The sequence below is a fragment of the Rousettus aegyptiacus genome, unplaced genomic scaffold (assembly GCF_014176215.1).
Source record: "Rousettus aegyptiacus isolate mRouAeg1 unplaced genomic scaffold, mRouAeg1.p scaffold_m13_p_13, whole genome shotgun sequence".
Lineage (NCBI taxonomy): Eukaryota > Metazoa > Chordata > Mammalia > Chiroptera > Pteropodidae > Rousettus > Rousettus aegyptiacus.
This window is the reverse complement of record NW_023416288.1, coordinates 13,703,915-13,731,149: the sequence shown is the minus strand read 5'-3', so window position 1 is coordinate 13,731,149 and position 27,235 is coordinate 13,703,915. Positions and strand designations below refer to the sequence as shown.

Genomic DNA, 27,235 nt, shown 5'->3' with positions numbered 1-27,235 from the left:
AGGAGTCACATAATTTGATACCATTTTTAACTGCTTAAAAGTCATAACTCATTGAGATCTTGCTAAAATCTGGATATTATTCAAATCAATATTTTAAGCTCTTCCTGAGGTATTCTAAAAAATAGCACTATGCTTAAAATCTTTTCCACATATCATCCCAGTTAACTGCTAATAATGACTATTTTAAAAGGAAACTTCTACTGATGAATAAAACTAAATGAAACAGCATAATTATATATTAATTCTCTGGATTTAAACTTTTTGAACATCCTTTGCTAAATACAGAATGATCCCTATTTTGTAGAAAAAGACAACAGAAATTTTCCTGGAATCCACTGATTTTTCCACTTCTTTAACATGTTATTTAATTTAAAATTATTTGACCAAGAAAATATTTATATGCTGAAAGAATTTAAGTAAATCTTATTCTCTTGGCCGAAAAGCCCCCAATAAATAAAAAATAAAAAATAAAATTTTTGAAACATTCTTCCTTTGAATTGTACTCCTTGTGCAAAAACTAATATTTTTACTTTTGCTTTAAGCTATGTTATCGGAGTAAAAACACTCCTTCATGCTTGAGCACTTCCATAGAAGCAGAGATCACAGATCTCACTAATTCCTTCTATTATCCTTCCCGATTATTTATAGAGTGAGATCCACTGTAGAATTTTTACAGATAATTCACTCTGTTTAGAACTTCAGAAAAAAAAAATCATGTTTTTTCTCAATAAACTAGCAATTTTCCTTTTAATCTACAAAGTAATTACTGTGCCCAAAGTAAAGCATGGGGCTTTCAAATCCATTTTTTCTATACATTACCCCTTCCCAACAATTTTAAAGAAACTTTTCCACAGGAATATTGTAACTTCCTTCAATGTGAATATGTCTCATTTCCTAAACCATTCCAACTATTTATATCTTCTATCAGTTTATTTCATCAAGCAAGTATAAAGCATGCAGAATTTTAAATGGTCTTATACACCTTAAGATCCTGGGGCAAGACTACAGCATCAAAGTTTAAGACATAAATATATTAACTCCACCCATACTATTATAAGATTCACAAACATTAAATATACTTAATTTGGCAATCAAGCTCTAAGTAATAAAGTCTAGAAATAATCATTACAGGAATAAAAGGCAAAATCATAATATTCAAATATGATTCACAGAGAAGCAATTTTTTTCACAGCAAGCTTAGCTTTGATATATTTAAAATTAAAAAATAGTCAACGCAGCATTCATATTAAAAAATTTATTTTAACAAATGCTTTTATTGAAGCATGACAGTAACCTTTTTCTTTGACTACCAAACATGACATAAAGCTCACCATTTAAAAAATATTAAAATTCTATGTATATAGTTTCTTAAGCCATATAAGCGCTAGACTGAAAAACCCTATGGGTTCTGTATAGATTTAAAATTATTATTTGTTTAGTTTTATTTTGTTTGGAATTCTGGTCTGATTTGGTAAACAAGTGGTTCTGAGCATATGGCACTTTGAAGTAGAGTAATCAAAGAACAAAGGATACTATTTTTTAACATTCAAGAAAGAAGGAAGAAGTAATCAAACCTGCTGCAAAATAATGAAATGTTCTGACTAATGGAATAATGTGTGATGGAACAGGTAGAAATCTGAAAATGCGACAGAAAAGCAGACCTCTTCTTAGAACTAGATGCTGAGTTTGTGCTGACTCCAGGAGGAATGTCGCTATAAAAAGAGTCACCATCTCCAGGCTTTTTTACATAATCTCCCTGGGGTAACTGTCTAAGGCATAATAAACATTTCAGAGTCAGAAAACAAGACACACACATGAACACAGACATATACAAATATTATTTTAGGAAAAAAGAGGTAGGGATAATGATCTACATGAATCAAACCTATAACAACACATAAGATTATTAATAAATGTGACAAGTTAAATTCATTCTAACTGTAGATCAGAAATGTAATCACTGAAGTCTATTCAGTCTAGATGGATAAAACCTTGCTTCAACGGAAAAATATAGTCAGATGAGGTTCTTCATTGTAACTTCTTTATACTTGGAGATATTAACTACAGTTTTGTCTTAAAAAAAAAAAAAAAATAGTGCCAAAGAAGATGTATTGGGGCAGACAGTCCTTGCCCAGAAAAGGCATAGTTTTTTTTTACCATGGTGAATAAACTATTCATGATTTCTAAACATTCTATAATGTAACTTCTATTGGCCTTAAAATAACTGACCAATTTCCAAACTATGTTCTATAATTTAGTCCAAATAAATTCTTATTAGAGTTCTTTGCTCAGTTTGGCATCTCAATGTTCATTTAACAGAAATATGAAGAAACTGAAAAAGATTCAAGGGTGAGTCAAAAATATAATTCTCTAACTGCACAGTAGAATATGTAAAGGAAGATAATTTAGCAAAAGGAAAGAAGGGTTAAAAAAAATAACTGAATTCTTGTTGAGACTATAGAAGGATATTTATAGGTAATTTAGTGGGTGACCTTGGTTCTCTATCTCCACTGTAGAGGTGTATTGTTCAACAAGGGAAAATTTATTTAATCTGCCCTATTACTGACTTCACTCACTCTGATTCTGAATTAACTAAAATTGGAACAGATTTTTATTACTTCTCTTAAAGAACAGGGTAGAAAACTTTAGATCACCTAGTCAGCTCTCCTTCCTCAGTAGCTAAGCTGGTCATTTGCCAATACGTGGCCCCCATGCAGCCAACCGAATCTCAAATTTGATTCAGTCCCATTCAGTACTATGGTCGGAGGTGCCATAAACTAGGTACACATTTGCTAACTCCTTTTCCCATCTGGTTTTTCTTTAGTGTCAGCAAGTAACCATGCTAGCCATGGTTACTTGCTGACACTAAAGTCTATCCCAAAAATGCCACTTCCAAATGTTTGTTTCTTTATATCGTTTACCATACTGTTTTAAATGTTCAAAACATTTGGTCATTCATTCTTCTAAATGACCAAATACCCTCTCTCATATTATTTTCAATCCTATATATTCACGTACCTCTCCACAAATCTAAAGATTTTTCAACTGATATAAAGCACGTATATTAATCTGTATGATTGAATCTACTCTTCCCCTTTAAAGAAAGTTGAATTTCTCATTAGATTTGTATGTTGATACATATTCCTTCAAAATATTTTTAATTAAGTGACTTCAGCTCATAATTTTAATCTTTCTTTTTCCCGGTACATTACAAAAAACATTAATTCTGTAGAAAAAAATAAAACAATTCCACCATATTTATAATGTTAATAAAATAGGACAAATGATCTTTTTATGCAAGAGAGCTTTAATCTCTGCAATCATTATTTTCTGGTTTGCCTATCAATTAGTCCATCAATGCTCAAAGAATGCTCTCAGTAAAATCAGAGTTGTCTATGTTGCCTCAGGGAGGAAACTTCTGTTTTGTATCAAACTCATATTTATAAAAAAATGCCAGATGATATCCCATCAACATTATATTTCCAACAATAATCTTTATGGTAACAAATCATTTTTATCACTATTAACTTTAATGAAAGCTTTCTAAGCTAATGAGAAGTGCCTTGCTAAATTTAAATTTAAATTAAGTAAAGATAAGTTCTAACTACACTTGACTTTTCCCACTACTCAATTCCTCCTAATTACCTTCTCCTTACATGGTTCTGGCATTCAGGCATTCACCAAGGCCTCACTTAGCTGACAGCATAGGCTTATAAGGACCACCTCTCACAATAGATGACACCAGTATTTTTTCTCAAATGAGCATGTTTACCATCCCTTCAATGTCATTACTCTGCAATATGTTGTCATCTTTTATGCAGTGCGCAGACATCTTAAATGCTATACACATCATGAACTGTAGGCTTCAGTTGGAATGGAGTTTAAGTTCAATGACTTTCTGGGACATAGCCCTGTTTTTAACTTCCTGGGAAGATTCAATTCCCATCTAGATTGTGAAGTCTCTAAAATACAGAAACTTCTCTGCAGTCTCTTTAAAATTCTACAAAGAATACATTGTAACTTTCTGCATATTGTAAATGCATAATCTTAATGATTATTCACTTTGTTAAAGATCTCAAGAATAATATTTAACATCTTTCACCAACCAGAAATTTACCCTTTTTTCAATATTACATATTAGAACAAACCTATTTCTTCTTGTTTAACCTTTAGTGGAGACAGACGATATCAGGTCCCCATGATTGAAAAATAACATTTCATCACATTATAAAAAATCATAAATGACCAAGTAAATGATCTCTTTAAACTTTTTAAAGCTGAATTTAATTTTCTAGTCTTTATGGCTTTCTTCCTCAATTTTGCTGATTCCATAGAATTCTGGAATCTAGAAGTGACTATGACTACCATATGAGGTGGCCTAACCAGTGCTAAATTTTATAAGGGAAAATTACCCCATATTTCCCATATTACATGTAAATATATTAGACATGTACATGAATTTTTAAATAAATAATGACCAAAAGAAAATAAAATCTTATTTAATTAAATTCTTCTTTCTCAAAAAGGATCCTTGTTATGAGAGAAGTATGATTTTCCTACAAGGGTCCAATGAATCACAATGTGTAACTTAATAATCTTTGCACATATTCAAAATGAGAATATAATGAAAAAAATTAATGAAGTCTTAACCTTAATACTTAAAAGAGGTATTTCTCCAGTGCCTTGTAAGTGTCTGGACTGTCTCTAATTGAAATTGTTACTTTACTTTTTAAAGAAATATTTTGTAATGTGTACCAAGTCACATTGACAGATGTATGACTATCACTGAAATAATAATATAAAAACAAACTAAGGAAAGTTTGGAAAAAAAAAAAGAAGGGAGGTTCACAAGAGAAAATAAAGTGGCTAAAACAGGTGAGAGAGAAAAGAAATGGGGGAGGGGATTTCTGCTTAAGGTACAGATCAGTAAGAGATGATCTAATTGTTTATACTATTTCACATCAATCATAATAATGTGTGTTCATTTCAGATAAAGGAAGAGAATATTTCAGCTGAATATAGGTCTTCTATAAATGCAAATTCAATTAACATTTTCCTATTCTATTGTTATTTACAAACCTGCTTGAAAACTAAAATTCAAACTTATAATTCTTGTTATAAAGTATACAGCTGCTAAGTCCAAAAGCAATTATGCTAAAATATAAAAAATGGCATCAACTGAAAATATTATGGAGGTTTTTTTCCTGGTTATTTTAAAGAAAAAGATCCACAGCCATCCTAACTACATAATGTATGAGAATCATCCCCGCCTCCTCAGTCCCATGGTCCTGCCCTTCACCATATGACACTGGCAGATGTAAAGTGCAATCACTCATGAATGAGGTTCTGCCTCCACCTGCCCCAGGATGGGGCTTTTATCTTTCATTAAGCAGTTTCTAAACAAAAAGAAAAAAATGAGTTTGTTCCTTATCTTTTCATCAGACCTGCAATTAAGCATATTACCCATTCCTTCATATAATGAAACCCCTGAGGACACGTTCTCCAGAAAGTTGACCAGGTTATCAGGTTCTTTCACAGAATCACTTGTCTGATCTCTCCAATAATTTGAAGTTATGTCCAATTTGGCATTTCTGAACCATTACATTATTAATATGGATCTGATAACTGGCTATCTATTTAATATGGTCTTACATTTAGTGTCAAAGCCAACCTTTAGGTCCATCAACTCTTTTGCTAGCTCACCCAGTATGTGTGGGGCCTGCTTATGTCAATGAATGCTGCCTTCCTTTTTGAGAACAACCATCTCCACCTTTCATTTAAAGATCAGAGAAACACAAAGTCTTCAGAGACTACATACTGATTGCCTCCCTTACAATAATGTTTTCTAGATTATGTAGTTTATCTGATTTTAGAGAGTTGAGGAAAGTTTAAATGATTTCCCAAGACCACATCTGAGCAAACAGATTTCTGATTCCTTCTCGCTTGGTTCTCCCATTATGGAACCTCAAAGAAAAACCTAATTTAAAGGCAAGGACAACTCAAAATTCTTATTTCTACTTCCTGGCATCCTTTGAAACTGGGCACATTTTTATTTGACTATCTGCAGATATTTTTACAAAATTGTAAATTTCTTAATGCATGCTTTGGTCTGTTAGGCTTACCATCTTCTCTATAAACATTAACATATATTCTCAAAAAGGAAAATCCTTTGTATACATTCACAACTTCCTAATTTAAAGTCCATTCTTTGTTTATTCTCCTTTGTGAGAATTATTGTATGGACCTAAGGTTTATTAGCTATGGACAAGGTCAAAAATAAATAAAAATTGTGTTAAAATAAATCAAAATACATAAAATAAATGTTTGCTGAAGGTGTAGCAACTCTCAAAATATGAACTAAATTCCAAAAGAGTAGTCAGATTGATGAACTGATTCAGTAATACTAGGAGGCAAGAAATTATATCAGGTACATATAGGAGAGTCTTAATGTAAAATTTTTCTTATCTATACATTGAGTTAGAATAGGAAATTGGTACAGTTTTACATAGTAATCATTTTTGTGTAGTGTAGACAATTCCTTTATTCTGGATAGTATCCCTGGTGAAAACATGTCTGAGAGCACTGTTTTAGTTTTGTTTATGTTACACATTTGTGATATTTTACTTTCCTTTTTATATAGACAGCAATATTAAATTACGTTATAGTCTTAGCTCCTCTGGAAATGGAGCTGAATCATCAATGTTTATCTTACTAGTCTAATTCTACTTTTCACTCAAGAAAGCCACCAAACTTAGATTTCTGATATGACTGATCAGCTTCTATCCAACAGAAAACTTAAATGTCTCCAGCTCTTCTCCAGTGTTTTAGGATACAAAAGTTCAAATCATGGCACAAAAAAATCTAGTTGTTTTAAAATTTTAATTAATTTTGCCTCAGTTTTAGTTGTTCCATTAATGAGTTAGTTATTCCAGGGCAAGGTCAATATTTTCTAATATCTATGTTAACTGACTCGGAACTCAGGTGGCACCCTGTGAGCATCACTTATTTACAGAGATTCTGTAGACACTTATGACCAAAGCCTTATAGGAATTTTATATTACAATGTGGAAGAGAACAGAAAAGTTTACAATTTTAATTTGCGAAAAATTGAAAGCTGTCGTTGGGATTTGAAAAAGTCTCAATAGGTTTATTACATCTTATTCCTAATCACAGGCATTTAATTAAACAGTAGGAAAAGTTAAGAAAGTAGGAATCTGCAAAGACATCTTAAGTACGAAACTATATGATGTACAAGACCTGTTCTGAATTATCAATTTCTAAGATATTTAACATTTTTTTGTATCAATAGCTAATATCATTAGTAATTTTTTGAATGTGAAAACTAAAGGGCATACCTCAATATGGGCTAATTTAGATTTATTTAAAAATAGGCAATTCTTACAGAACTACATAAATGAATTGTATCCCTTTTGACACTGTGGCTTAAACATAGATTTTAAGGTTATGATGAAAGGGGTGCCTCACTTTATGGAATTTTTGTTTAAAACAAAAGTATAGTAAACAATCAAAGATCCCAACTATGCAAATTATTTCTTTAACTACCTGTGCAATTACCCAATCAGTACAAAAATATTTCCTTATGCAGAGATTAAACAGACTCATCAAGTGCCAGGACAGTCTCTTGACCTATGCCCATAAAAATTTTATCACTTACGAATGAAAGTTACTGACATAACAACAGTAACAAATAAAAAATAAATCCCCTCAGAAAGTATTAGGCAATAAGAGTGTTATAAATGTGAAGGGAAGCTAACTAATGTAAACAAAGGTGACACCTCAACAGAGGAAGTTTGTTTTAGATGGAAATAAATCAATTTCCAAATATAGTAGAATAAAAGTAACACAAATAAGAACTTTTATTAATTGTAGTATTGTTGGATGAAAGAACCATTAAAATTTAATAATGACAGATATGTTTTAAATTAATAAATTCCACAGCACCATTATTAAAATGATCCTTTCAAGGTCATAAAAAAATTAAGATTAGTATATAATTGGTACAGCATAAAAACAAAGTAAACTTGATTTATAATTGCATATATAAATTCCAAAGATGCTAATAAGATTTAAATCTTTCAGTTACATGTTCAGATTATTCTCATCACATACCTCTGTTCTCGATAGTTTCTTTTCATGGATAAGATGAGAGGGGGGAAGAAAAAGAATTAGTTACCTATGAAAGTATATTAAGAGAGCACTATACATAAAAGCACTAGGATTTATTGAAAGGTCTCCACTAGAGGGTTCTGAATTGCAGAATTAAAACGGGGAATACAAATAGTCACACAAACACAAATTTTACTTATCTTTAGGAGAAGTGACACCAAGGGGTTAATGATAATATTTTCAAATATTTCTAAAGCATAAAAAATTCCATTATTAAAGAGTAACTTTTCTCAATATCAATTATATCATATTAAATATTTAGCAATGTTCTAAAGTCAACCCTATTTCAAATACAGGTTTTTAGATGTGTATATTGATTTAAATAATAAAATTAAGTAATCAAGTTACTTATATAAATTACCTGTTTTCATAAAAATAAAAATAATAATTTATTCCTTTTTAGTTACAATATATATCTCAATCTAAAGCTTTTCCTAAGAATTTAAAACAGAAGCACATAAATGAACACTAGAACATTTTATTTCATCACTTATGACAAATTAGAGTGAATTAATTCACAACTGTTACGGACCTCCTAAGTCATTACTGCTTATTCGCAAGCTTTACGTTTAGCAATACTTTGTTCAAAGTTTGGTCTCTGTTTTTTATTGGGCCATATACTAAAATAAAATTGCATGAGTTTTAAAATAAACCAATCTTAAAAATGTACTCTAGAGGGTATGGTAGTGAGGCACCAATGACTTTGAGGTCAAAAGAGTTAATTTTTAACTTTCTATTATGACCTAATTAAATGTTAATATTTTGAAGATGTGGTAGAAAGGTCAAGACACTGAGTAGTGGGCGCCTTTCTCCAAGATCAAGATCAAGTTCCACACGAATCTGTAGCATCTTTACCTGCCTATCTATTCTGAGTGCCCAATAAGTATCTTGTTTAATAACGAGCTCATGAGGGTAAATGTGCTAATTAGTTACTCATTATTTTTCCTTTCTGAAACCATCAGATGGAGGGGGGAGATAAGCCCAGAATCTTTCTATTCAACACATTTTGCTTTTTATTCTCTCAATCTGATTACCTGAACAATCCACCTGTTCCTAAATGAGTATTCCTCATTTTCTATTCGGCTCGGAGAAGGAGTAGAAAGTTTAACTGGAGGATTAATGAGCAAATGAGTTTTGCTTCTAAATCTAATTCTTGATTTTTAAATAGAATGTGAAACATCGTATTCATAAATTTAATTCCTGTATTAAAATTTTCTACATTTTCATTCTACTTTAAAACATATTCTGAATAAGTTCAGTGACATTTAGGTTCAAATTATTTATGAAGAAGATACTGCAGAATGAACATGATTTGTCTTTTTCCTTAACGAATTTGAAAAATATATATGTTCAGAAATAAAAAAAAAAGCAATGACACCTCAAAAGAATTTCAGAAAAATAAGAAATGATATACAGAAAGAAGTATTTTTAATTAAAATCATTAAAACATGGACACAATTCATTTTATTAGTAATAGGAGATATTTAGGTTTTATATTTTCCAAAAGGTAATCTTTTCCAAGACTATAAAAATGAAATAACAATTTGTATCAGTAGGTGGCAGAAAATCACATAACATAGAACTAACAATTTTACTTTCCCTTTTCACATGACCAAGTGAAACCACTTACTTCAAAACAACAATGCTTGTGAAAGCAATTACTACCTACGTATTGTATCACAGAAGTCAAGGATATTGTGCAGCTCCAAGATGGGGCTAATTTACCTGAGGTGTGAGGGGAGATCAAACAATATCTATATAGAAAAGCATTCTTTTCAGACATATAATTTTATAACTCCAAATGTTATGCTGAAATCAGCGTGGGCAAATATAAGTATACAATATATCTAATGACCTGCACATCAAAGCCCATAGGTATTGAGCATCTTCTATGAGATGGTACAGGGCTACATACTCATTTAATCAGGGTAAACCATTACTATTATGCTGTGCTCTCCTTCACTATGCTATGCTATATTAACTATTCTATGCTAAACTTTACTATGCTATCTGTGCTATCTGTTAATATAGCCTTTCTCAAACGCCTTTCTGTATTTTAATGCTTGTAGCACATAAACTAACTGTTCTCTTCACTCAATGAAACTCAGGGTTTTGACCTCACCTTTTAAAGGTGTTTCTATTGATTCAATTAGTTGAAGACCATGTCAGGTGATACTAAAAATAGCATACAATTACATAATGCCTAGTCTATTAAAAAATTTGGGGTAATTTTAAAGTATGAAATATTCTAATTCCCAAGTCTTTTAGTGAACTAAGTTTGATCTATGTGAGGGGGGAAAGTGCTATAAAGTGAAGTCAAGCCTAGAAAGCTTAGCAAAAGTTACAGGACTCCCAAATGGAGAAACATTCTACGCCCGGGGACCTGAAATATCATCAGAGATCAGCAGAACTTTGATTTTTAAATTGAAATATTAAAGAGAATTTAAGGTTTGCCATGATTAAGTTTTAATTTATTAAAATCAAATAAGTTATTTGAATATAAATAAATTTTTCACATTATAAGATTGAAATATTTAGGGAAATGGAACATATTAGTTTTAGGTTTGGAATGTTTGAAATCATTTACTTAGCTAAATGTTCAAGGAGATCTAATTTCCAAAAGTTATATATCATAACTTTTTAAAATTTATATATTATAACTTTTTAAAATTTATAAATAGAACCAAAAAATTGTCAGCTGAACTTTGAAGCTTAAGAAATAATAAGACTTTTAAAAGCTTTAACTTAAAAATTGAATTTTAATTTTAACAAAAATTTCTGAACAGCCTTTTCTTTACACAAAATCACCCACGTATTTTTTAAAAAGTGCCTCCACACTTGTGAAGATAAAGAGGTTTTGCCCTTAGCACGATGCACGGACATAGCAAGCACTCAGCAACAGATCTCTTGCTGCTTGCTGTTCTTGTTGATGTGACTCTTATTAAAGCTCTATGCTCTCTGACTGACTATCTTGCCTAGCTTTCTGGATATGGGTTTAAGTTGAGGGAAGACCTATGTCACTAACGAGCAAACAAACATAACCTCTGTATAAGACACAATTTTGATTGATTTTACTTCAATGGTTTTAAGACAACATTCAATATTTTTTGAATAAACAGGAGGTATCTCAAGATCTAAAAAAATGATAAATTATCATTACCTCTACTCACGCCAAGCACAATCACCAACTGAGTGTAGAGCCAGACTGATTTTCATTGCAAGTACATTTATCCAATGATAAAAAAAACTTCCTAGATGTGTAATTCATTTAAACAAAATGTTTAAAAGTATATTTTGACAGTAAAAATACTGAGATGTTTCACTTACTTATAACCCCATGCAGTTATTCCTAATATGAGGGCCAGCACTAAAATAGTGCCAGCAATTATGCCTATTATGATATTGGTACCAGCAACACCTGTGGGGGGAAAAACAATGAAGATTAGTGTATACAATTGAAATTTTGATATAAAAATCTTTCAGGAACTTTATTCTTCAGATTTGTAATCATCACACCAATAACATTATTTTGAAATATTTTTTGAAGTGGGTACTTTTTAAAAGGAAGAAAAATCAACCATAATTTATCAATGAGAATCAATTGCTTTAAAAAAATTATTTGTGTATGTTCCCTTTTAATTCTTTTCCAAGTGTATTTTGCACAATTGTATTTTTTTATGGAAAATATGATGATGACATCGAACTTAAAGAAAGAATAAAGAAGAGGGGCTACACGGCATAGCACCTGTTAGGGAGGAAGACTTAGAAATCATGTTCCTTTTGACCCTGACCTCTTCCTCAAAAATCCTAGAAGTATTATTTTTCATACATTACATTCTGACAATGAATGCAAGGTCTTTATTGCTTTCGTGTGTGTGTGTGTGTGTGTGTGTGTGTGTGTGTGTGAGAGAGAGAGAGAGAGAGAGAGAGAGAGAGATTGATTTTGTCTCTCAAAGTAAAGATAAGCTTCTTACAGGAGAAAACACGTCTACATGTTTATATGACCAGTGCTCAAGCGGTATAGATGTTAAAAGCACTGGGTTTTTACTTCCCAATTTTGGCAATGATGACCATGGCACATTCTAGAAAAGAAAAACCAAAGGAAAAGAGAGAGTCAGGTAAGCTAGAGATTGGTGCTGGTGAAGCATGAGAGCCACACAGCAACAGACTGGCAGAGGGCCAGGGCAGGGATGAAGCTTGGAACTCAGTAATGGCTTTGTGTGTCAGCATCCCATCAGGCAGGCTGAGATGCAATCCTTAGGGGCATCTTGGCAGTGAAAGTGGCCCAGTGAGTCGAAGTCTTGGTCAACAAGCCCAAGTGAGGGCCCAAGAGCAGAAAAGGTAGATTGGAGGCCTGACTCTGATCCCAGGAGACTTCTATGGCTGATAATGACTTACACCACATATTTAAATCACCCGATCTGTTTCACCCAGAGCACCTCAGCTCTCTCTCACCTTACCTGCTGCACTACTGAAGCATCCTTCAAAGATCAGTAATTATGGGCAACTGGCACAAATTCCAATTCCCCATGACCAAAGAGGTGGCCTCTCTGCCTAGGAGCCCTCCATAGTCAGGTCAGACTGTAGGACTATTGCTTCTGAGGAGACTGGCAGACTCCACCCTGCCCAGGTCTTGGTGGATGCTGATGCCGGACGACCCCTGGGTCATTAGGATTTTCATATTCTAAGACCTAGCATGTCTGTCTCCACCTTCCTTTTCTTCTGGGGATTTAATAGGAATCAAAAAACTTGGATGTTAGTCTTGATTATTTCTAAATAATGGTATGACTTTTGACAAGTTACTTAAATTCATGGACCTGAATATCCTCATCTCTGCATTAACTTCTGGAACAAGCTCCAGACTACCATTGCTAAGACTGAAGCTACCAAAATCTTAATCATTCTGTGATTTTCTTTATTAAAGTGATATTGGCTAAGATTTCCTTATCCTTTGGAAGTGATGGGCTTCAGGATTTGAGCATTATTTAATAAGAAAGGATACTCAGTAATGAAATAGTAAAATAGTTTCAAAGGGGACACTTACCCCCAAGGTCTGTGTTCTTACAACTATCTGCATTTAATTTCTACTTCTCCGTTTGGACCTCTCTAGCTTTTAGAGCTGTCCCTGTTGTTTCTCGCTCATGTCCTTAAATCCCTTCCAGGCATGTTGGCCAAATTTCCTACTTTTAGAATTACCTACAGTTCAGGTTACAGAACTGAGGTTAAATACAAATGAGATACTATGATAAAGAATATTAATGTCAACAAAATATTTAAAAATAAATTCTTCAATTTTTATTATTTATTCAGTCCTGATATATAAAATTTTTTCTTTAAATTAGGAGTTAAAAAGTTACTACATTCTTAATTTAAAAGAAATGCTAGAATTTGTTGTTGGCCTCAATCAAGTACAATACTTGAAAAATCTCACTCTGATGTAGGACAAGATAACACCAAATCAGTAACTGTTATACTCAATATTACATATCATTATAATTTAATGGAAACAATCAGTTTCATAATGTGCATCCCAGTCATATACTGCAATTCATTATTATGTGGCTTTAACTTACATTTGTGTTACAAAAATAATTCGAGTGAAACCATCCGAAGGGTCGTTTTCTCTTTCCTCGTGTATAAAGGTTATGAAATGATACCAAATTAAGTACTTACCATTGCCAGACAGAGTTATGCCAGTCTTTGCATCATCATTGTGAGGGAAGTAAGTGCTGCAGTCTGCACCGATCCAATGTCTATTACACACACACCTCAGCTCGTTACTACAAACCTGAAATCCAAAATCAACCTAGAGTAAAAGTCAACTCTCCAGTACAGAGGCATGAAAAAATAAGCATTAATTTCTAATTAGTATATGCCTAAAATTCGATGGTACTGAAAAATTACTGATACTTTTTTCTTAATGCTAATTACTTATTTCTTATCAAAGTGTCTAAAAAAATATTTTCGAGAGATTAATGGCTGACTCAAAGGGATAATAAATTTTAACAGAGGCATGAACTTGTAAGTCTAAAAAAAAATGAAATTGTTTTGAATTTCATTGATATAGATTTTATAACAGGGAGATTTAAAAAACTGAGCAGAAATACAATCATTTGACAATTATCCAATACAAAGATTTCTTTCTTCCAAAGAAAGGATCTTAATAAAATTTTATTCATCTTTTAGAAAGCAGATGCAATAAAGAGAAATTGGATGAAGAAGAGAGGCCTAAACCTTTGCTATGATCTGAGAAGAAAGTTTCACAAAGCTATAACCTTGGCGCCTCAACTCAAGCTACAGAGACTAGCTACTTCAGGGTCATGGAAACTGAGAACTCCCTCAAACAAAGCACAGGGAAAAAATTCACATAAAAATGGCACCAAGTTTTAAAAATTATCACACAACTGAGTAACACAACCAGTTCAAGCAAAGAATTTGGAATGAGGGTAAGAAGAAAATCTTAGCACATGCCAAAAGAAAAAGAACTGAAACGGTTTTGTTAATATAGGAATTTCTAACTAAAAATGACAAAACTGTAATCACTAATAGAGCATGTTTATTTAACCTATACATTTATTTCTATAGAACCTACACTATCAGATATGACTGAAATAATAGAACTTAGCCTTTTAAACAATGCCGTCCTTTCTATTCATCTATGAGAAACATTTCCCTAAATTATTCTGTTTTTATTTCTAGGAGTTCTCCTCAGCTGATACACACCGGTGTGGCTATGGAAGTTATTTATGATCTGCTCTAACTGGTTAGTGCCTGGACCATACAGTTGTTAAATGCTGTGGCCACTACCCCTTCTTTTTACTCTTGTTTTTATCCCATTATAGTTTGTTAAAATTTGTTTCCTAGATCACTTGTAGAAAACTGGCATTATATATGAGATCATATTCAAACATAACATGAAAGATGAAAGAATTTTGTTAGGAAGATTATACTTTTTTCTTATTCCCAGGCTTCTGCAGATTATACACAGAAATATTCAAATGACTATGGTAAAATAACTTACATGCTGACTAGAAACATGGATAGGCATGTTTTCCATTGTTACAGCAATAAACAGTTTAGGGCCATATCTATTTCTGTGATATAAGAGAACTGAGTAATTCCCCATGGCGAGGTACTGAATACTTACTCCATTTCCTGAACAAACAGTGCCTTCTTTATTACTTAAGCAAGTACTAAAGTTGAAAGAAGCCACAGGAAGACACCTATGTTCTAAGCACATCATTTTGGGACCACAAGGTGTTCCATCTTCCACATAGCCAAGATCTACATCTTCTTCAAGCTTAACATGCCCACCACTAAAAATAAATTGAGAACAAAAAGAAAATGGGATTCCATTAATTCACATTAATTTGAGAATATGCTTAAAAACTAAAAAGTAGGCATTATCACTTTCTCTATTTTCTACATATTATCTAATAAAAACCAATAGCAAGCATTTTCAACCTGCAAATGAAGAAAGCAATTGAATCTTTTGATCTAATTCTTTTCAGAGATATTGATATATTTTAGGATTTAAACATAATTATAAGGGTCTGAAATGAAATGGCTTTTTCATTTTACCTTGGATATCATGTACAAGTCAAGTAAGCCATTATTACTAGTATTTGATTTGATAAGTAAGTAGGTTTCAAGATTTCAAACATGTTTTGAACAAAAATGAGAACTGATTTTAGTTTACATTTACCAAAAAGATCGCTAATTTGCAAATTATATTTAAGAATGGCTAAACTATTATAACTTCACTATTCAATACAGCAAGTCTACATGTTATATAGAAATAAAAAATAAACAGAATAGAAATTGAAAATGTATATCCATAATCAACTTCTTCATATGGTGTCATGTCAATGCTAGTATCAAAATTTCCATTCTTTTTATTTATTTTTTATTAATTTTTATCAAAATTATAAATGCATATAGTTTAAAGAAAAACAGATAAATTATTTTTTTAAATGTCAAAATCGCCACTCATAATTTGTCTGAACACCAGTTCATCTTCCTGTAGTTTCCGTGTGGGTCTTCCCCTGCACATACCAGATCTGGCTGTCCCATGTGCCTAATACAGAGCTCTACATCTTGGATTTCACCCACCATTCATCATTGTTGGATAGCCCTCATGATGCGATCTTGATTCTTAAATTTTTTATCTCTTTCTTAGTCTACTCCTTCGTTTTGGCGGAGCGCAATTTCTAGTAGCTTCCTTAGAAAGGGTTCAAGGAAGTAAATCTGTGGGAAACGTCTATATCTGAAGGAATTACTATTTTCTATCCTCATCATTGATTGATATTTTGCCTGTTTACAGAACTCTAGTTTGGAAATCATTTTTTCCATTGTCTTTGGGCTCCTGAGTCTCCTTTTGATAGATCCTAAGCCATTTCATTCCTCCTCTTTGGGATTCTTTCTTTGTCCTAAGGCTCTGAAATTTCACAATGATATGTTTAGATATGCCTCTAATTTCACTCATTGTACTTGGTGTTGGTTAGCCTCTCAATATAGAAATTCGAGTCCATCAGTTCTAGATGATACCCTTGAGTAACTCAATGGCAATTTCCTCCCTGCTATTTTTTTTGTTCTTTATTATTTCTATTCTAATGTGATGAGCTTTTCTGGATGTTCATTTCTTTCTCTCTTTTGCCTTACTTTCTGGGAGATAATTTTAACTTCTGAATTTAATTTCTGATATCATATTTTAAATTTCTGACAGCATTTTTTCCTTCTCTGAATGTTCTTCATTGTTCAAATTAGTACTCCATTCTTGTTTCATGACAGAATTATCTTATCTCTCATAAATACTGATTGGTGGTGGCTGTTTTTTTTTTTTCTAGTTGGTTGTTCTCTTTTTTATGTTGGAGACTTTCTTCACATGTGTGATAATTGGCTCATATTTGAGATGGGGGAGCAGGCAGATGTTTGGAAGTTCTCAGGCTTTCTGACTGAACATCAGTGAGGCTGGACCATTTCCATACAACACATATATCAATAATGTCTGCTGTTCTTCAGTCTGGAAACCTTCTATTTATTATTTCAGAATATAAAGCTCGAATCTTCCATAGAGAGTGAGCAATATTCTCTTTAGCGAGTCAGAGAAGTAATGTTAGTGTTTCTATAACAGACTTTCACCTACCTTCTTTATTTTCGCCTCTTCCCTGCCCTTTAATCCTTTACTCTTTCTTCCCGAAGTAAGTGATGCTGCCCATTTTTGAGCTTTTTGGAAACTGACAGTAAATATTGGCTTAGTTCTCAGTTTTTTCCCATTGACTAACTTAGGAGTTCGGCTTTCTCAATTTTAATAACCATTTGTCAAACATCCATTTGCTTTCCACATTCCAAAATTCTGTTACTATTGTCTCCTCTCCTTTTCTCTGCCTCCCTGTGAATACATGAATTCTAAAAAGGTTCATTTAGTGTCATTTTAGTGGAATTTCAGAAGGGAACAAAAGAAGATGCATATCTTTAATCCAATAATTTTACCCAGAAGTTCACATTATTTTTCCTTGATAAGAATTAAATGTAAACTGAACCCTAATTCTTCTATTCTTTCATCTCTTTTCTGTCAGGATTTACTCATTCACTTCTATGGGCTAGATTCTATTTTGGCTTACTAACATGCACATGAGTTGAAAACAGAAATAATCCTAAATTACATTCCTCAGAAGTAAGATGACTAATATTCTCGTAGAATAATTAGATGATTGATTACCTGCAGTTTAATGTTCTTCCCTGCTGCACAACTAAAGTAGATGTGATTTCACCATCGAGTTCTCCAAGCCTTGGGATATTACCAATATTGGCACACAAAAGGTAACCACAAAGCACATCCCTGTGTAAAAGAATGCCATTATTTACTTTATAACCATGCGTAGTTAGAACGATAATCTTATTTTATTTTAGCATTTGTTTTTTATCGACTATATTATATGCTCAAGTTATAAGAAAAATAAAATAAACCCAAATTAGTTTATTCAAGCTTTAAAAAGTATCTTCTTTGAAACTTTCATCGATGCGCCAAAATGCCATTTTTTTAGCTTTTGCTTTACTGTCCATTAGTTCAAGTATTTATCTAAAGGAAATTACCTACCAGATAGACTTCTGTTGTTTCAGAATCTCTATCTCTATAACAAATCACCGTGTATGCTAAATCATTTCTTAATATTTGATAAGTGAATGAATGACCTTTGGGTGAGTATCCTTTTAGAATATAGTTATTTCTTCAATTTATTGCCCCAGAAGTAAAGAATAGATTAAATATAATACATATATCTGTGTGTGTTTTTACACACACAGACACATTTTATAGACTCTCAGCCATATAGGCTTATGATCCCTTCTTGGATATATTTCACTACTCCCCCAACTACCACATATAATTATAATTTAACTTGTAAAATATCTTCACTGGTGTCAAATACTATCTTACATAGTCTCATATCTAATACTTTTTTATTATTAATATAGATAATAATAAATATATATTCTAATAAATATCTTGTGAAGAATGATTAGTAGGTCAGCAAAATTATATATGTAAATATTAGGCTTTATCAGGTAGAGAAAAGAAAAAAAATTAAGACTTGTATCTATCACCAACACAGAAAAATGAATTAATTCATTCTTAAAAAATAATTTTTAAAAGTTCTACTATCATTTTATTGCATCCATTATAAATAAAAATAACATAGAAGAGATATTCATTCAATATTTTTTGTGTCATTTATGTATATGGAACTTACTAAATATTTTTGTATATGAAAAATAATTATACATACTTCTTATCCTCAAGGAAATGATAATGTTGGATGAGGGGAAAAAAACACATAAATGAACACTATAAAATACAGAGCTGGGGACAAGGGCCATAAGAATAGTACAAAGGGCTACAGGAATTCAAGGAGAAGAAGATGATTATTTCTACAGTGAATCCAGAATTAATTTATAGAGAAAATGTTGTCCAAGCAGGTCTTTGAAGAATGAATACGTTTTTGTAATAAAGTAGGAATAAAGAGTGCTTCCGGAAGAATGAATAGCATAAGCACAGGCAGGGAGGTAGCACAATATAATGGACATGTTAGGAGTACGAGGTTTGCTGGACTTCAGAAGAATAGAGAAGAAAAAACAAAAAATGGAGGTTGGGGCAAATCGTGGAGGAGGTACAGTGCAAACCTAAGGTTTCATTGTGTTTATTAAACAAAAGAGTACGCCATTCAATGAAGTGGTTACAAGAAGAGTTCTGAAATCAGGCTGCCTGAATTCTAATTCTGCTTCAATTACATCCTAGTTACATAACCTTGGTCAAATTAGTTAACTGTGCCTCAGTTTCCTCCTTCATAAAGTGGGGAGAACTGGAAGATTAAATGACATGCCTTATGCAAAGCATAATACAGTGCATAGCACACTGTGTGCATTCCACCAATGCTTGATATTAGTCCTACTATTAATGAGCTAGGTGGAATCAATGAAATTTAAACAAAGAATTGTCATGGTCAAAAATATTCAGTAGAAGATTATTCTGATGACAGCCTGCTGGACTGCTGGCATAAAAAACTGTTAAGAGGCCTTTGTAATGATTGCAGAATTAATGTAGGTCTTAGTTAGGTCCTTAATGCAACAGGAATGGAAATGATGGGATGAATTAAAGACAAATAGTGGGGGAATAAAGGGAAGAATGGAGATGATTTGGCCATTTGGACAATGTGACAGAGGGAAGGAGGAGTCAGGGATCATTCTGAGGCTTCTAAACAGAAGGACAGAGAGATATTAAGATTTTTGGCAAAAAGAGTGTTTTAGAAAAGTCAGAATCAGTTAATTGACTACATATTCTGGTAGCTTTAATTTTTGTCACTTTTGAGATGCTGGCAGGTGTCTTCAAGGTGAGAAAGTCCTGAGGCAGCTATAAGCATGACCTGGCCTTAGGAGAGAGATCCATGTATATGTTATGTATATGTTAAGATTGAGAGTCTCTGCAAAGATGAGCTGGAATGCTGGGAAGAGATGAACAGGCAACATTCATTTCTGCTTTGTGGGATGTAGAAAACAGGAAAGTCCTGGTCACTTAAAAAGCAATGTTTGTAATTAACTAAAGGATAAACTTGGGGCTAACTTGTCTATCTCACCGTTTGTTGCACTGTATCCATGTGTCTTTGTCCTTCCCACAGTTACCCTTTTCGGTCCCTTCAATATTCAGTTTCTCATAACAGTATTTGTCTGATGCCATCACCTCTGAAGCAGAACAGAGTTTCTATCAGTGACATATGTAACACGTGAGCCACTCAAAATGTTTGCAGTCAGGGAAATAGCCATTTAAAGAACTCTTCTCCACTCCAATTTTATAAATTCCAAAATTGTTCCTATGGTTTATAAGAGTTTTTCTACACCATAGATATCCACTACTCATGTATATTTTCATGACTGCTCATTTAAAATCTGGGGGAAAAAAATTCTATTTAGATCTTAGACAGGATTCAGGCTTTAGGTTCCAAGAACACTTCTCAGAATTTGCCCCAATAGTTAGGAGAAGATGCTACCAAGTGGTTCCTTGAATAAATATTCCATACTTTAATCTCAGTATCAAATACAAAGTATGAATTCCTCACTCGGTGACTTTTATTAATCATAAAGACAATTTTCTTAAAATAGTGATGTACTATAAACATTCAAGAAACAGTGGTTCAATTCCTACCTCATTTACTAATTGTTAATAGCTGTCTAAAAACGTTTAACTTTATTCTGCTTGTAGACAAACAAATTCAAGCTAAATTTATGACAATCAAGTAACATTTTAAAATATGTTAGCATCTTTGTCAGGATTTCATTTTTGCAAAACCAGGGTTGGTTGACTAAGTTATCCGAGATTTAGATTAAAATGGCTTTTACAAACTAATCAAAAGATGACTGTCAATGTATATTTAAAAATAAAATAATAATGATATTAGTACTTCCTTGCCTTACTTCTTTCTGTCTGCTACTATTTTTTCCTAAGTGGAGGAAATAAAAACTATTCCTCCACCCCAATGTTTCCCTATTTGCTCAAAAAAAGCATATACTTCCCCTCCCAAAAGGACTATAGCCACTGTGACAATAAGGATTATAATCATATTTATAGCTTCCTTTCTAATACGAATTGTCTTTTGAAAGAGTTGAAAACAAAAACGGCTTTCCATAGGACTGGTAATACTTCTGGGAAAAATATATTAGACAACATTTAAATATGTATCTAAATAGAGATATGATTTAAATAATATATTTCTGATATAAATGTTATATAATTCCCTCTGAAAATGTGATAAACTTTGAAAGGAATAACATTAAAATTTCTTTTTGATATGGCAGAGCTATCTCAGCAGAAGGTCACCTATACATAGGAAAGCCAGTTAGAGTTTAAGAAAGATAGTTTAGGAAAAAGCAACTCTAGCTAAAATACTAAAGTTCTAAGCCAAGAGTGCGCCATCCAGGGCCCATGTCCATTCCATATAGTTGTACAGGTTTTGCTTAAAGACACTCAACTGAGGAGAGCGTAAGCGAACCTGAAATCCAGGTTTGCTCTATGCTCTAAGCTGCACATCCTGGAGTGGGCTTCACCTGCATGGCAGCAAAGCGACCTTCTGTCTTTTCCAAGGGCACTGCCTACTAGACAAGATGTGCACGGCTTTGCCCTTCTCTAATTCCACGAAAGTGCTCCTGCCAAAATTTGCAGTGATTTTAAGAATCTCCAACTTATAAAGTGGTTGAAAATTTACTTCCAACTCACATGTTCTTTGGCCTGGTATCATACTTTGAAATGATCAAGCCACACTATTTACTTACTTTGTCCCCAGATGTATTTGCATTGTCTATCCCTGGTTTTACATCTTCCTCCAAAGCAAATTCCCTAAAATGGAAAAGCATACATATTAGCTATGCAATGCTTTTGTCAGATAACTGAAAAAATAAATATGACTGGGAGAACTAGTAAATGAGTATTATAAAGCCTTTTATCTTCAGAATTGATTATGAAACATTTACAATAATCTGCCTACTTTGTTAAGATTTCAGTATTTCTCCCATGCTGACACACATGAAAAATTTAGGTAAAGATAAAGTAACCTACCTGAACACCATCACATGAATAACCATCCATTTTATGAATATTTGGGGCACACTAAGAAAAGAAACAAAACTATGAACCAAATGCACAGCCAAATGTTAGGATAATATTTTAAAAATAAAGTCTGATAATATATTAGGTCTCTTAAAATATCTGAAAATAAAAACAAAAAAGATCAGAACAAGCAAAAGGAAATAAAACAATTTGTGTACTTTCCCCTAAAATTACTGATCTATCAAAGGTAAAAACAGTCGATTATAAAGCAGCAAAAGGAATTGATGGCAATGACTCAGCTAACACTAAAATTTAAGTACATCATGCTTTATACAGACACACTGCTCCTTAGAGCAAGAAAAACAAGGGCACTAAACAAAAGCAAAGATGCCAACATAAACAAAGCGATAACTATATTTCTTCTTTTTCTACCATGAGAAGCAACACAGCCCTTACAACTAAAATGACTCTCAAGCAGAAGTCTACTTTGGACATGTTAGAAAGAGATATGCTTTACAACCACTGTATTTTTTTTAAATCTCTTGCAGCAACTACTGAAAATTGCAAAGCATTCTTGTAAGGATATAAACAGTCGGTAATTTTTAAATGTATTGTACATTTTCTATCATTATAGCAATTATATACTCATTTGAGTCAAGGTAGAAAATGTAAAAAAAATTTTTTTTTAAAAAAATGAAAGATAAAAGTCTTCCATATTCCCACCACCCAAAGACAACTATTTTTAACATTTTGGCACTTTTTTTCCATTTTTTCCTACAAATTTTGGTACTATTAAACATAGGTATAATCAAGTTATAGATAATATTTTATATTCTGCTTCTTCCCTTTACTTTTGTCATACAAATTTCTTCATTTCAAAAAACTTTTTTGTAGTATCATCTTAATAGCTGAAATATATTGCATTGAGCTAACGAACCATACAACCAATGTACTAAAATATTTCCTTGTAAATACAGTAAGTCCTCACTGTCCTCGATAGGGTCTGTGACTTTAAGCAAAATGATGTATAAGGAAACCAATTTTACCATAGGCTAATTGATATAAACAAGAATTAAGTTTCTATGGCATCTCATCAATGTTATAACAAAATGACATTCAACAAAACACCATTGCTCAAGGAAGGACCTGCTGTATCTCCAATTTATGCTGTTAAAACTAATTCAAGAAGAACATCTTTGCACATCCATCATTTCTTTATTTCATCATCACTGTGTTAGCTCAGAAACACACTGCTAATTAGATAACAAGAAAAATACTTTTACATGAAAAATATTTAGTCTTCTAGAATGATTATCTTTAACATAAAGCATGTTTAATGGTTAATGCAGATAACCACTACTGATTCTCTCTTCTCTAACGGAAAAAACATACAGGCAGTTCTAGCTTTGCATGGCTCCAATATGCATGAATTTCAGTTACCACAGTTTTATTAAAGAACACCAGTACCCCATAACACAGTTCCAATTTTAGTTACTATAATATATTAACTGTGAGTAATTGTATAAAGTACAAATGTTGCTACCAGCTCTTTGGTCCACTAATCACAAGGTAAATAACATATACCTATCATGGCGAAAGACCCATGTTGTCACTTCTTTCAAGACCTCTCCGTGACTGGGTCACTTGCCATCTGTTTAGTCAGTTCATGCACAGACAACAAAGTGTGTAGTTATGTTGCCTGTCTTTGGTTGATAGCATATAAAATTTTACAAAATTGGATTTTAAAAAAAGGCAGAAAAAGAGAAAATTGATGACACTTGAAGTGAAATTTTCATTGAATACAAATTCTAACTGAGTCATAGAAAAAAAATCACTGACTATGGCAATGTTGATACTGTTGTTTGGCAAAAAAACTTCACATTCACATCTTCATGTTTCTTGGAGACAGTTCATGACATTGAAAGCACAGAGGATAAAATGCTGAAATCTGATCCAAACTTAGAAAGGTGCATGACAATTCAATAATGCTTGAAAAAGATGCTCACTATGTATCATAAGGTTTACAACAAGAAGGCACGCACAGTTCCAACTACTCCTGATAAGTATTTTACAAAGAAGGAAAATGCTTTAATTCTCAACGTCTCCATTTTTATTTAGTGAGCTAAATAAATATTACTTTATTTTTTCATTTCCCTAATCTTTTAAAACCAATAGTCTGACAACATTTTTTGAAGATCATTGAACAACTGTAGTTTTTTCCATTGATTATTAAGATGACTTTACATGGTTTCAGCTTGCATGCTCATTTTCATGGTCCTGCACTACCGTGCAAAGTAAGAACTGCTGGGATACACACTGGTCATGTAAAATCTGGGAACCACTGCCAAACTTTATCAACTTCTCTATCTCTTCTGTTTAAAACTAAATAATATTAAATTCCAGAGCAGCTATTAATGGCTAAAGTGATGCAAGCCAGATAAATAATAATCAGGACAGAGAAACAGACCCCTTTTCAAAACCCAGGGCTCTGTGGGTCTCTCTGCCTTGGGTGACTCCTGTTTTAACCAGCTTAAGAGGGTCTTTTTGGTTCCTCCTTCACTAATTAGACAAAAAGAAAATGAATTTTACTCCCTACTTAAAACAAAAACAAAATAGTTAAGATGTGTATGTAGTCTTAGGTTTGCTCAATATTAAGACAAAACTATACCGAACAAAACTATGTCTGCTCAAGCTTTGATAATCGAAACCTAAATTCCTGAAAAATGAACAAATAAAAAGAGAGTGAGAGTTGATGTGAAAGAGAGACATGAGCATTTCAATGTGTCTTGGGGGTTAGCACACTAAAGATACTCCTGTTTTTTCTCATCTGGTTTAGAGTAATTATTCTATAAATTACCTGGCTTGAATTTCCTGAGCATGTTTCATGAATATCACAATCATTCACTGCTTCTCGGCACACAGTCCCCATAGGCTGAAACTAAAATGAACAAAAATCAATGTGTAAAACTGTTGAAGGAAAAAATTCTCACAGTATCACCTTTAAAAAAAGCAAAATGAATATATGTATATATTTTTTGGATTGGAATATCTTAAACTATTTCAAGATGGTAGTCTGTGAAAACCACAGTTACTGAATGAAATGTTAATAGTTTTCAGAAAGAGTTTCTCATATATGAAGTAATTTGCAGTCATCACACATAAGCCTTACATATCTTGCTAAAACAGGATAGTGCTTAATGGTACACTCTCCATTCAGAAGGATGAGTCAGCCCAAGTTCCAGTAATTCTTCCTTCCAAACAGCTTTTGGATTTACACTTTACTCTTCATTCTTACTTGCACCTCTTATTACTTCTTTTTCTGCCTTATCTGCCAAGAATTTAAAAGTTATATTTTGAGCTGAACTGCAAAAGTTAGAGTTTCCTCCATTTTACATAGGTGCCTAGCTAGATCTTTTATTCTTTTCGAATGTTTCTATGATTTGCACCAGTGTATGGGAGTGTTTGTTGCTTTTTTTTTTTTGTCTGTTTTCAAATATATACCACAAATATTTCTTAAATGTAGGAGTTGTACAAATAAATTTTTAAGCTCATTGGACTTATAAATTGTAAGAGTATTTATTATAACAAAACACAGATACATAAAATTTTCATCCTTCCCTTCTCTTCAATCGCATTCTCTTTCCCTCTCCAAAATGTTAATATTTGGGGCTAGATCCTTCTATGCTTTCATCTGTGCTCACATAAACATACACATTATTTGCGACAGCGACCCCCACACCCCACAGATTTCATCTTCTCTCCCTTGCTCAAAGCCCTCCAGGCAGTTGAGTTTCCTGTTGTTCCTAGAACATGAACAGCACACTGTCAACTCCAATCAGCATTTCAACCAATACTTTGTAAAAGATTCAAGCAAAATTTGTGTTCATTCATTCATTCATTCTTTCTTTCGGCAAGTGTTTATTAGCCACTTAAAATATGTCGGGGCACTTTCTAGCCACTGGGGATTCAATGAAGAACTAAACACAAGAACTCTGATCACAAGGAGCTTACATTTTAGTGGGGGTAAATGGGCCACAAAAATAAGGAAATAAGCAAGATTATTGCATTTTTTACACTCTGTTTCTCTTTCACCTTGGAACTTGGGCAAACTATAATTTAAAAACATCTGAGGTAGAAATATGAGCAGATTTAAGATACTAGAATTTATATAAGAGGGTAAATGTTTAAGAACCACCAGATACTTTTGAGAGAAAGCATAGTGAAGGACGTGCTCTAAGTGCTGGGATATAGCAGTAAATAAATCAACCCAAATCCCTGCCCTCTTGAAACTTACATATTAATGAGAGAAGAAAAATAATAAACAAGTAAATAAGCAATGTTTTACAGCAGAGGTCCACAAATTATGGCTTGAAGACAACATTTTGATTGGCTGCCTGTTGTTAAAAAGTTTCACTGGAACACAGCTGTGCCCATTTGTTTCTGCATTTTCGATGGCTGCTTTCAAAGATGGAGCTGAGTAACTGAGACAGAGACCTATGGCCCACAAAGCCTACATTATTCACCATCTGGCCCTTTATAGAAAATGTTTGCGGACTCTGACATAGATACATTATTATAATGTAGAAAAAATAGAAAAAATAACTTCTAGTCTTATTCTATTTCCCCTCCTCCATTCACTATCCTGCCTCTGGCTCCTCTAGGAGCCCAAGGGGAGGGGTGAGAGTGGGAGATGTGGGGTAGAGAAAGTGGCAAAAAGGATCCTATTTGACTAGTACAGCTGTAACTGATTTTGTGGGATGGCTAATCATGTCACTTTATCTTATTTTTATTATTTTTACCTGTTCCTTAGAATTATTACATCACAAAGAGCTGAATGTTATAAATCAAAAAAAAAAAGGAGCATAATCAAATGCATTTTATGTATGGGCAGACTTAAAACATCAAGGATTAAAATAAATGAGGATTCCTTGTTATGAAAGTTGGGAAAACTGA

General features: G+C 32.7%; 1 protein-coding gene across 18 annotated transcripts in view; it reads right to left on the bottom strand.

Annotated features, from left to right (window-relative positions):
- Nucleotides 1-27,235, bottom strand: part of ADAM22 (ADAM metallopeptidase domain 22) — a 207,978-nt gene that overhangs the window by 21,385 nt on the left and 159,358 nt on the right. For 8 of the 18 annotated variants that reach the window (XM_016147979.2, XM_016147978.2, XM_036230317.1 and 5 more), the window contains exons 18-27: nt 25,140-25,220; nt 22,292-22,342; nt 22,009-22,072; nt 20,319-20,424; nt 17,909-18,028; nt 15,335-15,503; nt 13,861-13,975; nt 11,515-11,605; nt 8,131-8,148; nt 1,575-1,769 (exon numbers count right to left, since the gene is read on the bottom strand). In XM_016147979.2, the coding sequence (XP_016003465.1) occupies nt 1,575-1,769; nt 8,131-8,148; nt 11,515-11,605; nt 13,861-13,975; nt 15,335-15,503; nt 17,909-18,028; nt 20,319-20,424; nt 22,009-22,072; nt 22,292-22,342; nt 25,140-25,220 (1,010 nt within the window). The remainder of the gene's footprint in view (nt 1-1,574; nt 1,770-8,130; nt 8,149-11,514; nt 11,606-13,860; nt 13,976-15,334; nt 15,504-17,908; nt 18,029-20,318; nt 20,425-22,008; nt 22,073-22,291; nt 22,343-25,139; nt 25,221-27,235) is intronic. The other 10 variants (XM_016147985.2, XM_016147992.2, XM_016147995.2 and 7 more) reach the window with 3 other exon arrangements.